The 15,883-nt window shown below is 39.4% G+C and overlaps 1 protein-coding gene across 1 annotated transcript; it reads right to left on the bottom strand.

The window, feature by feature from the left end:
• Positions 1-104: 104 nt before the first annotated feature.
• LOC113528980 (uncharacterized) lies at positions 105-14,548 on the bottom strand. Its single transcript, XM_053231629.1, has 13 exons — positions 13,917-14,548; positions 13,214-13,309; positions 12,838-13,071; positions 12,560-12,719; positions 10,921-10,980; positions 10,290-10,814; positions 6,175-6,302; positions 4,171-5,013; positions 3,161-3,256; positions 2,785-3,018; positions 2,500-2,659; positions 2,129-2,188; positions 105-2,028 (listed from the first exon to the last, which is right to left on the bottom strand). The coding sequence occupies exons 1-13, from the start codon at positions 14,514-14,516 to the stop codon at positions 1,487-1,489; spliced, it is 3,738 nt and encodes a 1,245-aa protein (XP_053087604.1). The 5' UTR covers positions 14,517-14,548; the 3' UTR covers positions 105-1,486.
• Positions 14,549-15,883: the final 1,335 nt, after the last annotated feature.

Raw genomic sequence — 15,883 nt, 5'->3', positions numbered from 1 at the left:
TTCCTGTGTGTTACAGAACTCTGCTCCAACTCTATACAAGTTAATGATGGACAGAGAGAAAAAGTAATGATGGACAGAGAGAGAAAAATCAAACCTCATTTTAATTTATTACAATTCATCACTATTTGTGTGACCTGCCTTTCTCTGCAATATGATATATATTCACTGAGGACTTGTGTGAACTCTGATGGAGGAACAGGACAGGGAACTGGGTCATGGTGTCTGAGACATAGTGTGTTACTTGAGTCATGTGACGTGGTTTGTAGTCCATGAGGCTGATGGGAAATGGAGTCAGACTCTGGCGTGTTGTGATGTCAGGGTGGGTTCTGGGGAATGTAGTTCAAGGCGTTTGCAGATGGTGATGTGACAGAACACCTCTTATTCTCTCTGAGAGCTGAATTCCTCCACAGTCTCCCTCTAGAACATGGACCTGGACAATCAGGATGTCTGATGTGAAATTCTGGACAAAGTAGTGGACCGAGGATGTCCCGTGCTGGGACTCAGCTCCTCTATTCTGTGCCATATCCCTGATACTCTATGAGATACTACAGTTTTCCTCCTCAACAGTGTGAATCTAAGATTTGACTATATAAGCAAATCTTTAAATCTTTATTCTTTCTGAGTAAATTGTTCAAGATGATGAAGGTTAATTGTGTGGCAGAGAGACAAAGTGAGCTCTGGGTGTATTGTGACCAGGATAAATATCAAGCACAGTCTCTCGTATATCTCCTAGTTTGCTTTCTACACTTGCCCATTTTCTTCTAGGTTGTAACTCAGTGTGAGACCTGCTCTATTCTCCTATTTCTCCATGAACAGTGACCTCCTCTCTTGGGAATGGAAGATAAAGTATAATCAATACATACAGTGAGTTTTAGTTTTTATGGAGCTGAATCCAAAAATGAAACATCTGTAAAACTTAACAAATCCCAGAAACCTCTGAAATGGCTCAACTGATTTTGGAACAAGACATTTTTTCACCATGTTGACCTCGGCTTGGTCCACGAACATCTCTTCTTTACTGATAATGTATCCCAAGTACATGACCTTGGGCACATAGAATTCACACGTCTCTCCTTTAACAGTCAAACATTTCTTCAAGTGTTTTGCTGGCAGGGAATAAATGTGAATATCATCAAGCAAAGTGATGATGAATTTTCCCAGCAAATCAGGCAGAAGATGAGCTGGTGAGGGCCTGGAACACTGAGGGGGGCATTACTGAAGTTTGTTGAAGTGTTACATTATTCTCATAATAATAATCAAAACTGGAAAGATCAAAAATTAAATTTGAAATGTGAAAAAAGGATTTCCCAGCAAGTTACAGCAATTGTTTACTATAATGGATATGTTTTTTTAAAAAAAGGTTCTGATATGCATTTTTATATAGCATTCACATTTATAACATTAAAATCTCCTAAAAGACAGACGAAGAAGATCTAAAATAAATGAAAATTAGGAAATCTAAAATAAATTACTTATATTACACCTATTAAATATTTTCTTTTGGATCACATAATCTCACAGTTGATCGTCCATAAGGCATCCAGAATCCAGCGTATAGAGGCTGAGTGAATGTGGTGTGGACTCTGTGGAGGAGCTTCATCGTGTCAGAGACGCTGTAGAAGGACAGAGTTCCTGCACTGCGATCCACATACACTCCTATTCTGGAGGATGATGGAACTCTGAGTTTAGTCTTAATGTTGTTGTGCCAGAAAGAGAGAGATGAAGAAGAACACCGCAGACACCAGGACGGATTGTTGCCTCCAAACACACACTCATTACCCCGTCCTTTCCTGCTGATGTCTTTATATGAGACTGATATGTACACACATCCCTCACTGCTCCACTCCACCTCCCAGTAACAGCGTCCACACACACTCTCCTTACACAACACCTGACTGTAGGAGTCAAATCTCTCTGGATGATCAGAGTACGGCTGCTTTATCTCACTGTACGTCACCGCTCTGTTCTTCTCAGACAGAATGAGGTCATAATTTACTGTGTTGGGATCCAGAGTCAGATCACAGAAATCTAAACACATGACAAATGTGAACATGTTAGATATTAATCACAGGATATATTTATGTGGAGGGTGAGACATTGTGTGTGTGTGTGTGTGTTTTACACGTACAGTGCAGAAAATCTTTTCTGCTCTTTGGTTCTGAGGGTAAAATCATCTGAACTGCTGCAGCTGTAGAGACACACAAACAAAATGGAAAACTCAGGTGCTGTAAAAGACAGAAACAGTTTAAAGTGATAGAATTTGTGTCTGATGTTTAATCAGCATTTTATTTCAGAAAACACATTCTCTAGGTGTGGGATTTAAATGAGATTTTTTTTTGTCACAGAGAAATAAACTTTATTATTAACATGAGCACGAGCAGAGAGCTGCTTTGGTAACTAATGACTATAAAGTCTCTGTGTGTTTTTGGCAAATTCGATGTCTCTCTTTACCGTGCTGCAGAGAAAGTAAAGATTTCCCAGCAGGACAATTTCTCTCACCATGTTTAGGGATTTTGATGAATTCCTCCTGGCAGAATTCCTCCAGTCTCTTTTTCAGATCAGAGAGAGATTTCGTCACTCCATCAAATGAGAGATGTTGATTGACAGTGATGCTGGGTGAGTCCTCACGTCCAGAAGAGACACAGAGAGACTGGAAACTCTACAGAGAGAAAGAAAAAACATCATGGAGAAGGAGAAAGGTGGAGAAATATACATGTGATTATACAGACAGGTGTGTGTGTGTGTGTGTGTGTGTGTGCGTGTGTATCAGACAGTGAGTGTTACCTGGAGGAAATGGATGTGATCGCGTGTGTGTGAAAGCTGCTCCAGCTCAGTGACTCTCCTCTGAAGATCAGCAATCTCCTGCTCCAGTTGCTCCAGGAGTCGTTCAGCTCGACTCACTTCAGTCTTCTCCTGAGCTCTGATCAGCTCCGTCACCTCCGAGCGCTTTTTCTCCATGGAGCTGATCAGCTCAGTAAAGATAATCTGACTGTCCTCCACTGCTGTCTGTGCACTCAGCTGTTAGGACACACACACACACACACACACACACAAGATTTAAAGCTCATCTATCATTCCCTCTCTTACTGGGACTCTAAATGACTGGTTGTCCATGTTGTGTGTGTTTCTAGGAGCAGCTCTGTCTCTGCTCACTGCTCACCTTTATAGTGTTCACAGCCTGTTTCAGCTCCTGCACCTTCTTCTGCTTCTCCTGGATTCTCTGCTGGGATTTCATCTGCTCTTCCTTTAGCTCACTCTGTGAACATTTAGTTGTTTTAGGGTATTTTTTTACTCCACTTCCTCCTGCATCTGCCCCATCTGTATACATGAGCTCACACCCACAAGGCTAATGTTGTTGTAATTGACAGAGGAGAGAGCAGGCCCAGTCGTGCTGGTGTACAGCATTGATGGGATTTAAACTCATCATCTCCTGACTGTAAGGTGAATGTTTTTTTGCTGCACCACTCAGGAGGTTTAACTATTAATAAGTTTACCATGTTTTACTCAGCTGTGTCTGTTCCTTAAAGTTAGTGGGTAATGTGCGTGTGTTTGTTTATACTCATCTGTGTGTGTATTGCTATGTACTGTTCTATACAGTTAGTGTGTATTGTGCGTGTTTATTAGTTGTATTCTGTGTGCACAAGCTTAAGCTGTAAAAGCCTGGATGATGATGCCAGACCCAAAGATGCCCCTTTTATTCCTCCTATATAACCCTGTTAATTAACTGCTTCTATCTCTTCATTAGAGCGGCCTATTTAAAGCTGCAGGATGAAAGATTTGCGAATTGTACCATCCCAGGTAGAAAAATGCAACTGCAAGCTACTTGCGGAAGAAAATTTTTCTAATGTGAGTTAGAGTATTTCTCTGTCTCTCTCTCTTTCTGTCTCTCTCTTTGTCAAATGTGTGTGTTGCCTCACCCACTCAGCAGAAATGTTCACTTACCTGTCTGACGAGTTTATGTCTAACACTGAGCAAGAATAAATTTAAGGTTTTCTCAGTGATGTTATTTTACATTTTAATAATCTTTTAATACATTTCAAACATTTTCTGGTGAATACACAATTGGAAAAAAGTTTCTGACTTTGAATTAATTTTTAACCAGGTTAAAAGAACTGAGTGTAGACATGAGTAAAATTAGAATTGGTTTTTAAAAATGTGTTTAGTTCTCACCTGTTTTTCAGTTCTTTCTGCTGCAGCTGGGACTGTATCATGACCTCTGTGTTCATGCATCGTACACAAGTAACAGATGAAGCTTTGGTCAGTACGACAGTAGATCTCCAGCACTTTATCATGCTCAGAGCAGATCTTCTCTTGTAGATTTCCAGAGGCTTCCATTAACTTGTGATTTTTCAAAGCAGGAACTTCATAGTGAGGTTTCAGATGAGTTTCACAAAAGGAGGCCAGACACATCAGACAGGACTTGACGGCTTTGTGTTTTCTCCCGCTGCAGAAATCACACTCCACATCTCCAGGTCCAGCGTAACAGTGAGCAGGAGAAGCAGCTTGGACTTCAGTCTTCTTCAGTTTCTCCACCACTTCAGCCAGCATGTTGTTTCTGCGTAGAACAGGCCTTGGAGTGAAAGTGTCTCTGCACTGAGGACAGCTATAAACTCCGCTCTTATCCTCCTGATCCCAGCAGCCATTAATACACACCTTACAGAAACTGTGACCACAGGAGATAGTCACTGGATCCTTCAGTAGATCCAGACAGACTGGACAGATGAACTGATCCTGATCTACTGAAATACTGGCCTCGGCCATTTTCCTGCACTCACACACTGACAGAGAGAGAGAGAGAGAGAGAGAGAGAGAAAGCAGCACTCTGAGTATTGTTTTCACTGAAATGAACTTTCTGGTTCTGTGAGTAAGTGTATAGACATATATATCTGAGAGAGAGAGAGAGAGAGAGAGAGAGAGACAGATAGGGAGAAAGAGAGCTGGAGAGAGGGAGAGGGGAGGAGCACAAAGACAGAGAGGTGATAAACACTCCTCTGTTAACCATTTCTTCTCCTTCTAACCCTTTTTCAGATTCAGACCAACATTACAGGAAAAGCCTAAACACTCTGACACTGATTCCTGTGTGTTACAGAACTCTGCTCCAACTCTATACAAGTTAATGATGGACAGAGAGAGAAAAAGTAATGATGGATAGAGAGAGAAAAATCAAACCTCATTTTAATTTATTACAATTCATCACTTTTTGCGTAGCCTGCCTTTCTCTGCATTATTATATATATTCACTGAGGACTTGTGTGATCTCTGATGGAGGAACAGGACAGGGAACTGATCATCTCAGTGTGTCTCAGGAGAAAATTTAATCCCTCAAAGATTCTCATCATCTTTTCATTAACACCTTGTTAACCAACCTACTTAACCAAAGTGTAAATCCCAAATCACAGTCAAATAACAAGGGTCAGCTGATTCAACTTAGCAAACTTAGGGTTCAACTAAGCAAACACTAATATCCCAACTAATAACAGCTTAAATAACTGAGTCATGTGACATGGTTTGTCGTCCATGAAGCTGAAGGGAAATGGAGTCAGACTCTGGCGTCTTGTGGGTTCTGGGGAATGTAGTTCAAGGCGTTTGCAGATGGTGATGTGACAGAACACCTCTTATTCCCTCTGAGAGCTGAATTCCTCCACAGTCTCCCTCTAGAACATGGACCTGGACAATCAGGATATCTGATGTGAAATTCTGGACAAAGTAGTGGACCGAGGATGTCCCGTGCTGGGACTCAGCTCCTCTATTCTGTGCCATATCCCTGACACTCTATGAGATACTACAGTTTTCCTCCTCAACAGTGTGAATCTAAGATTTGACTATATAAGCAAATCTTTAAATCTTTATTTTTTCTGAGTAAATCGTTCAAGATGATGAAGGTTAATTGTGTGGCAGAGTGACAAAGTGAGCTCTGGGTGTATTGTGACCAGGATAAATATCAAGCACAGTCTCTTCTAGGTTGTAACTCAGTGTGAGACCTGCTCTATTCTCCTATTTCTCCATGAACAGTGACCTCCTCTCTTGGGAATGGAAGATAAAGTATAATCAATACATACAGTGAGTTTTAGTTTTTATGGAGCTGAATCCATAAATGAAACATCTGTAAAACTTAACAAATCCCAGAAACCTCTGAAATGGCTCAACTGACTTTGGAACAAGACATTTTTTCACCATGTTGACCTCGGCTTGGTCCACGAACATCTCTTCTTTACTGATAATGTATCCCAAGTACATGACCTTGGGCACATAGAATTCACACATCTCTCCTTTAACAGTCAAACATTTCTTGAAGTGTTTTGCTGGCAGGGAATAAATAAGAATATCATCAATCAAAGTGATGATGAATTTTTCCAGCAAATCAGGCAGAAGATGAGCTGGTGAGGGCCTGGAACACTGAGGGGGGCATTACTGAGCCCATACAGCATTCTGCAGTATTCATAGTGACCCGAGGTGGTGCTGAAGCCTGTTTAACACTCATCTACCTCACAGATGCTAAGAGATCATGTTTGGTGAAAATACAGGCTTCTTTAAGCTGTTTGAGGACTGGTGGAAACAGAGGCAGAGGATAATGGTACTTGACAGTCACTTGGTTTGATCCTCGGTAATTAATGTAAGGTTGGAGCACCTTTCTTTCTTTTGAATATGTAACGGGTAGTATTCATAGTATTCATTACACTACCCAACAGACATTAACATTAAGACAAAGTTAATACGGTCATAATTCTGTTCAATATACAAAGTCATATTTCAGTTTGTTCAATATTTTGTTTAATGTACAAAGTAATTTCGTTATAACATTAATTGTGTTCGAAAGAGGTGGGAATGGAATGGGGTAATTGTCAATTAAATAATTGTTTTATTTTGTCGTGCTCATTACAAGGAAGGCCGAATAGGTGGTGATCGGCAAAAGAGACCTGATCCGTTAGTCTGGGATCCACCGCCTATGTCTCGACTCACTTTCTCAGGCGAGATCGCGAGAGTTTCCTCATCTGAGTAAACGTTCTCACTGAGGAAACATCACAGTATCACTCGCGATTATTTCTCCCTATTTTTCTCAGGTATTAGGTCACTAAAATGATTATAATACATTTCTAAAATGAGTTTGAATGTTAAGAGTATGTGTATGTAATCGTTGAACGAGAAAGGGTAAAGTTTCACTGAGTGTGTTAATGCGTGTATATGAGCGAAGCACATGGTGGCCGGGCCGAACACATGGCTGTGTAATGTGATTTCCCCTATGCTGTAAACTTTAACATCGCACATGTACTTTGTATTATGTTCCATATTGTTTATTTCGTAACTGTTATGAGTTTTGTGAGAGTATGCTTAGCCGTATTAATATTTCATTTACTGTTACTGGGGAAGAGAATGAGAAATGTTTCAGGGAAATTTTGCATATGGTTGTAGGTTAATATTTGCAACACAAAGGAATTATATGCACTACTGTAACCGATCTGTTGTGAATGTGAGTTGTTAAGTGTGTTTAATAAAAGACATCTGAGTAAATGTTCTCACTGAGGAAACATCACAGTATCACTCGCGATTATTTCTCCCTATTTTTCTCAGGGCGTAACAGATAAACATGAATTTGGCTGACACTGGTGATGTGAAGGGACAAATATATCCCTATTTGAGAGCTTATGAGATGTACTCATCTGTGGCTTTGTGCTCAGCAGCTGAGATGATATATATGCAGTTTCATGACAGAGTGGAACAGAAGAGGAGGTTGATAGCACAAACATAAGGCTGTGTGAGACTCACCGTGTTGGAGTGAGGTGTTGTTCTTTCTCTCTCTTATGGAAGTAAAGGAAGGATCTTGCTAAGACATGTCAGACATTGGTCTATGTGATGCATGTTACGTATTATGCTACGTGATTTTCCAAGTAAAAGGAAAGATAAGTGAGAATGCTGAGAGATTATCACTGCAGGCCAATTCAGTGATCAAAACTTTAAATACAAGAAGCATTGAAGAAGAAAAGCTTTGCATTGAGCTAGGCATTTTTATCAGGACAGGCTACAAGGGTCTGAGGCTGTTGGCTTGTAACAGGATGTTGGTGACACGCACTTTGCACTATGTAAAATCTTAGGCTAACTTTCCCTTACTTGTTAGCTACATTATCAAACCTGGTGATTTACAGTTAAAAAACATTTACTGAGAAAAATATTTGAGGAATTCTTAATACTTTAATAAATTTATACACTTGATGTATTGCTATAATTGATATTCAGTAGACAGATAATATAAGGAGATACAGACAGAATAACACAACACTTTACTTCTATTCATAACTTATCCTCTGAGATTACATTATAAGTTTGTTGAAGTGATACAAATGATCATTAATATAATCATAATAGAGATTATAGTATTTGTGAACAGAGATTTTGATTATATAAATGTGACTATTATTGTTTGTGAATACCTGTATTATATGAAAGAACTGCTATAATTACCAGTGTTTGATTTTTTTTTTTTTATTGCAAATGTAATTTTCCAACTTTCCAATTTTGATTAACATTATTAAATTATTCATCACAACCTTTGTGGAATGTTATAACAAAATTTGTTGGGGTTTTTTTGTGAACAAACCAAATTATTTAGCAAAATCCAGAAAACCCTTATACATACTAAGTCTCAGTTCAGGGTAGGAGCCTTTTTTTACTTTTATTACTGTTTTACCACTGTATTACTAGCTCGGAAATATGTACTTCCTATTTAACTCCTAGTTGTCATTCTTAAGTCCAGATCTGACCATTACTAAAATACCTAATTATAACTCTTACACTGACTTAAGATATACCTTTAGATATGCTAGAGGCTTTAGAGTAAAACCTGATACCGTTCTCTGTGTATTTGTACAATCAGCTGTACTCATGCACAGTAAACCAGACATCATGGTGATAAAAAGATGAAGTGATTTATTAAAACAGTGAATGAGTACAGAGCCAGTTAGACAACCAACTCCAAGCATTATTAATTTAATGAATTAAATAATATTTGTTTTAACAGATCAATTTAACTCAGGCCTTTTTGTTTCTCATTAACATTATTTCTGTTTACTAATCACATTTCTGCCACCATAAATCTAGCAATAGTATAATAGTGTAATATAATGAACAATACTCTCATATATAGCGTTCAAATAGTTTCAAGAGTTAAAGTTTGAAAAAAACATAATGCAATGAAGCATCCGGATAGCCACATTTTATAATTAATAAAAGAAATAACTTTCATTAATAATGATTATAAAAAATCTTGACAGTCCTGATCACAATAGGATATTCTTAGGGCACATTTCATTTTAGGCTGTTGGTAGCACATAACATAATCAATATATATTAATAAAAATCATGACAAACTGGTAGATCTGATATTATGTATATCTCTTTAACAGAAATTATAACAGTGTTAGAGCCTTAATTCAGAGCAACACAACTCTGATTCAGTATTATATATGAATATTAATGACAAACAGTATCTCCAAAAGTATCACTAGGATCAACACACATCTTCATAACATAATCTCACTCTCAGATGTGACGCTAGATGTTGTACAGTTCAGAGGATGAGAAAATGTCCAAGACAATCTCCTCATGTTTAGATATTAGAGGGGCAAGTTTTCGCTCCTCACATCAGAGCACTTTCATAAACCATCCAGGGAATCTCATGTATTTCATTAGATCAGGACCAGTTCAACTGTCCAGTCTGTCTAGATCTACTGTAAAATTCAGTGCACTCCGCTTCATCTACTCCTTATTAGTGTAGTTTCCACCCACTTTAGATGAATATTAAATTCACACTTACAGTCACAGAGTTGTACTGTTTTCATCATGTCCATCATTCAGAGCCACTGCTGTTGTCTCCTGGAAGAAGACCTTTAAACCCAAACTACTCCATTGCTTCTGGAATAAAGAGCTCAATCTCCTACGTGCCGCTTTCCACACCATCTCAGCATTATTTATATCAATAGCTGCTGCTGTAACGCACAATAACCAGAGTGTAAAATATCACTGCTGAGTGAGATACACAGAGAGATTACATGGAGATTAAGAGTCAGAAAAAGCAACGTTTTAAACATACAGTATAAGACAGAAAATAACTGTAATTTTCAAATCCTACATGGCTGAAACTAGCTATTACATTTCAAACACAATTACCGATTAAACACAAACACAATAAGGGATTGGCAACTCGTTGACTGCCATGAGGGAGCCTCAGAGATGAACTGACAATGTTTATGAAATGTTCATTTTATTACTGATCATACAACAGCAGACACTTTATTTTAGATCATATAATCTCATAGTTGATCCATAAAATAGCAAGAATCCAGCGTATAGAGGCTGAGTGAATGTGGTGTGGACTCTGTGGAGGAGCTTCATCGTGTTAGAGACGCTGTAGAAGGACAGAGTTCCTGCACTTTGATCCACATACACTCCTATTCTGGAGGATGATGGAAGTCTGAGATCAGTCCTAATGTTGTTGTGCCAGAAAGAGAGAGAAGAAGAAGAACACCACAGACTCCAGGACTGACTGTTGCCTCCAAACCAACACTCATAACCGCGTCCTTTCCTGCTGATGTCTTTATATGAGACTGACATGGACACCCATCTCTCACTGCTCCACTCCACCTCCCAGTAACAGCGTCCACACACACTCTCCTTACACAACACCTGACTGTAGGAGTCAAATCTCTCTGGATGATCAGAGTACGGCTGCTTTATCTCACTGTACGTCACCGCTCTGTTCTTCTCAGTCAGAATGAGGTTATAATTTACTGTGTTGGGATCCAGAGTCAGATCACAGAAATCTAAACACATGAAAAATGTGAATGTTAGATATTAATCACAGCATATATTTATGTGGAGGGTGAAACATTTTGTCTGTGTGTGTGTGTGTGTGTGTTTTTCACATACAGTGCAGAAAATCTTCTCTGCTCTTTGGTTCTGAGGGTAAAATCATCTGAACTGCTGCAGCTGTAGAGACAGAAACAAAATGGAGATGGAAAAATCAGGTGCTGTAAAAGACAGAAACAGTTTAAAGTGATAGAATTTGTGTCTGATGTTTAATCAGCGTTTTATTTCAGAAAACACATTCTCTAGGTGTGGGATTTAAATGAGATTTTTTTCCCTTCTGAATGATGGAGAAATAAACTTTATTAATAAATAAAGGTAACTTTGGTAACTAAAGCCTACAGAATAAATGTTATGACTGAATAAATGTTATTGTAACCCAGGTGTTACTGAGGTTTGTTTTTTTTCCCTTGGTTGTTTCTTTAATGTGTCACTAATGGGGTTAGGTAATTCCAAATTCAAGTAATGTACAGTTCATGTATTTAGAAACCCGTGTTAAACATTTAAAATATATAATGAGAGGTAAAAAAATATATTTCATTAGAAAATAACCGGAATCATATTAACTTTGTTGCACTGTATGGTGTGTGTAATTGCATATTATTCACAAGTCCCTATTGGTGAAATGAGACAACCGGGGCATGTCATTGGTTGGTGGATGGGAAGGATATGGCCTATGCACCGGAAACATTCGCATGACGGGAGGAGAGAAGGTGAGAGACTTGGAGGAGGAGCTCCGGCATTTTGTTTTGGCGAGGCTGGGCAGCGGAGTTTTTTTGAGCAAGAGCGGGAAAAAACAAAACAAAAAGAGAAGTCCCATTCCAGTAGCTGAGTAAGCTAACGAAGTGCAACGTGACTCGTGGGCATGCTTATATTTGAAGTGTAAGTAGCGGCACGGTTAGCAACATTGGCTTCCGTACAGTCAGCGGTTCCACAGTGTAGCCAGCGTGGGAGCCACACAGCCCGGATAGCGCCCTGATGACCTGGAAAGCCAGTGGTTCCTCCGGCTACGGGGGAGCGAAGTCATCAGCTATCTGCAGTCAGCCTTGTACAGAGCGCGCGAGGTTTTCCTTTGTTTCCGACGGGGACTACGGTACCGTGAGTAAAGGACAGTGTTATTTTTATTTTTTTTGTCAAAGGACGATTAACAGGCCTGCAACGTTTTATTTTGGGGGATATTTTATGTAAATGCCGGCTTCTTTGTTTAATACATGCGCATGTATTGTAAAGGTGTATATTAACCGAGTTTATCTTTGAGTGTGGTCACACCATTTTGCTCTGCTAAGTTCTAGGTGAATGTTCAGCCCTGCGCGGCTAAAGTGAATTAGGGGGCCCAGCACCCTCGCGGTTAACCTAGGTGTACCTACTACGTTTGTAGTTAATCTTCAGGGGTATATGTTTCATGTGTTTTCGGATAATAAACGTGTGGTTTTTTTTATATACACCCGAGTTCAGACTACTCACTGAATATTATAAGACTTTAAAATTTAACTACAGCTTGAACCCAACTATAGTCTGGTTATCATTGGACATGATACGGGCTACATTATTCACATGACTTATGAACTCTCTCTGTCTCTCTCTCTCTTTGTAGGAGTGTGTGAATAAATGTGTGTGTGTCCTCTATACTTTATTAATAGTAGAATCTCTTTACCATGCTGCAGAGAAAGTAAAGATTTCCCAGCAGGACAATTTCTCTCACCATGTTTAGGGATTTTGATGAATTCCTCCTGGCAGAATTCTTTGAGGCTCTTTTTCAGATCAGAGAGAGATTTCGTCACTCCATCAAATGAGAGATGTTGATTGACAGTGATGCTGGGTGAGTCCTCACGTCCAGAAGACACACAGAGAGATTGGAGACTCTACAGAGAGAAAGAAAAAACATCATGGAGAAGAGAAAGGTGGAGAAATATACATGTGATTACACAGACAGGTGTGTGTTTGTGTGTGTGTGTGTGTGGATCAGACAGTGAGTGTTACCTGGAGGAAATGGATGTGATCGTGTGTGTGTGAAAGCTGCTCCAGCTCAGTGACTCTCCTCTGAAGATCAGCAATCTCCTGCTCCAGTTGCTCCAGGAGTTGTTCAGCTCGACTCACTTCAGTCTTCTCCTGAGCTCTGATCAGCTCCGTCACCTCCGAGCGCTTTTTCTCCATGGAGCTGATCAGCTCAGTAAAGATCCTCTCACTGTCCTCCACTGCTGTCTGTGCACTCAGCTGTTAGGAGACACACACACACACACACACACACAAGATTTAAAGCTCATCTATCATTCCCTCTCTTACTGGGACTCTAAATGACTGGTTGTCCATGTTGTGTGTGTTTCTAGGAGCAGCTCTGTCTCTGCTCACTGCTCACCTTTATAGTGTTCACAGCCTGTTTCAGCTCCTGCACCTTCTTCTGCTTCTCCTGGATTCTCTGCTGGGATTTCATCTGCTCCTCCTTTAGCTCACTCTGTGAACATTTAGTTGTATTAGGGTTGTTTTTTTTACTCCACTTCCTCCTGTATCTGCCCCATCTGTATGTACTGTATGTACTGTTCTATACAGTTAGTGTGTATTGTGTTAGTGTATAAAAGATGCCCCTTTTATTCCTCCTATATAACCCTGTTAATTAACTGCTTCTGTCTCTTCATTAGAGCGGCCTATTTAAAGCTGCAGGATGAAAGATTTGGGAATTGTACCATCCCAGGTAGAAAAATGCAACTGCAAGCTAAACTTTTCTAATGTGAGTTGCTTTACCGCGAGTATTTCTCTGTTTCTGTTTCTCTCCCTCTCTCTCTCTCTCTCTCTCTCTGTCAAATGTCACAAAGTCAGCAGAAATGTTCACTCACGTGTCGGATGGGTTTACGTCTAACACTGAGCAAGCATAAATGTAACATTCTCTTAGTGATGTTATATTACATTTTAATAATCTTTTAATACATTTCAAACATTTTCTGGTGAATACACAATTGGAAAAAAGTTTTTGACTTTTCAAGTAATTTTTAACCAGGTTAAAAGAACTGATTGTAGACATGAGTAAAATTAGAATTGGTTTTAAAAATGTGTTTAGTTCTCACCTGTTTTTCAGTTCTTTCTGCTGCAGCTGGGACTGTATCATGACCTCTGTGTTCATGCATCGTACACAAATAACAGATGAAGCTTTGGTCAGTACGACAGTAGATCTTCAACACTTCATCATGCTCAGAACAGATCTTCTCTTGTAGATTTCCAGAGGCTTCCATTAACTTGTGATTTTTCAAAGCAGGAACTTCATAGTGAGGTTTCAGATGAGTTTCACAAAAGGAGGCCAGACACATCAGACAGGATTTGACGGCTTTGTGTTTTCTCCCGCTGCAGAAATCACACTCCACATCTCCAGGTCCAGCGTAACAGTGAGCAGGAGAAGCAGCTTGGACTTCAGTCTTCTTCAGTTTGTCCACCACTTCAGCCAGCATGTTGTTTCTGCGTAGAACGGGCCTTGGAGTGAAAGTGTCTCTGCACTGAGGACACCTATAAACTCCGCTCTTATCTTCCTGATCCCAGCAGTCATTAATACACACCTTACAGAAACTGTGACCACAGGAGATAGTCACTGGATCCTTCAGTAGATCCAGACAGATTGGACAGATGAACTGATCCACTGAAAGCTGATCTACTGAAATACTGGTCTCGGCCATTTTCCTGCACTCACACACTGACTGACGGCGAGACAGAGAAAAACAGAATGAGAGAAAGAGAGAGATAGAGAGTGCAGTGCTTTGAGTTTTGTTTCCTTTTTAAATGAACTTCCTAGTTCTGTGTGTGTATGAGAGAGAGAGAGAGAGAGAGAGAGAAATGGAGAGGGGTAGTGTCTTGTTACTTTGAATTTGTTCCCTGTATTTAAGCATTTTTCATGTATTTGAACCTTATCTTCAGTGAACAAACCCTTTACAAGGTAGTGTTCACCATATAAACAGATTCACATGTGCAATCAGTGATATTGAACTTTTCTGATGCAGTCCTAGTAGTAATGAATAAAAACATACTGTCTGTGTTCATGTCTCTTATTGACTGTGTGTTTGGTTGGAGCTTTTTTGGTGATGTCATTATAGTAGCTAATGGGCAGTGGTTGCTCAGTGGTTCACAGTTGGAAGGTTATGAGTTTAAATCCCAGCACCACTAAGTTGCCACTGTTGGGCCCTTGATCCTTCAACTGCTCATTTGTGTCTTGTCTTAACTGAAAGTGTTTTATTATGTACTAGCTTAACCTATTCTGTTGTACTAACAATATAGTATTGTAACTGATTGCACAGTGCAAGGGCGGTATTTTTTGAGAATAAATTTAATTGGGAAAATTTTAAAAACGGGTTCAAAACCAAATGGACAACAAACAGCCATCAAAACAAGAGGGTGGTAAAAAATAATGGCATACAAAAGTGAACAATCGAGAACTATCAGAAACCAGAAAAACCACAAGAGTGGTAGTGTAGAGTCTCAGAAATGCAGACGTCTCCAAGATGTTGCAATGAGCTACCAGAAACCGTGGATAAATGAGGAAGTATTGAGTATCAGCTGATCAGGAGTATCAGTTCCAGATCCAGAAGTGGCCTAGTATTCTTGTGATATGGACCTCTGGTGTTGTCAAGTGAGAAACAGACAGGTATCTTTGCTGACTTTTATAAAACTGTTGTACAAACTGTTTTACTGACACAGACAATGTTTCTGAGGTGAATGTGTGATGATTTAGACATGCACTTTGCACGATGCTAGACTGGTAGCTGTAACCGTCTCTTACTTCTTAGCGCCATTATTAAACCTGGTTTGTGACTCAGAAAAAAAAAAACATTTACAGGGAAAAAACATTTCTGGAAAACCTAATCCTTTAATAATAATATACACTTGATTGCTATAAATGCTGCAGTCAGTAAAGAGATAATATAAAGAGATACAAAAACAGTAACAAACCACGTTACTTCTATTTATTTTTATTTCCTCTGAGGTTATAACTTGGTAGAAGTGTTACAAGTGATTGCTAATCATCTTCCAGCAGTACATGCCCAAAAAA

This window comes from Pangasianodon hypophthalmus, chromosome 30 (assembly GCF_027358585.1).
Source record: "Pangasianodon hypophthalmus isolate fPanHyp1 chromosome 30, fPanHyp1.pri, whole genome shotgun sequence".
Taxonomy (NCBI): Eukaryota; Metazoa; Chordata; class Actinopteri; order Siluriformes; family Pangasiidae; genus Pangasianodon; species Pangasianodon hypophthalmus.
This window is presented reverse-complemented; position numbering and strand designations above follow the sequence as displayed.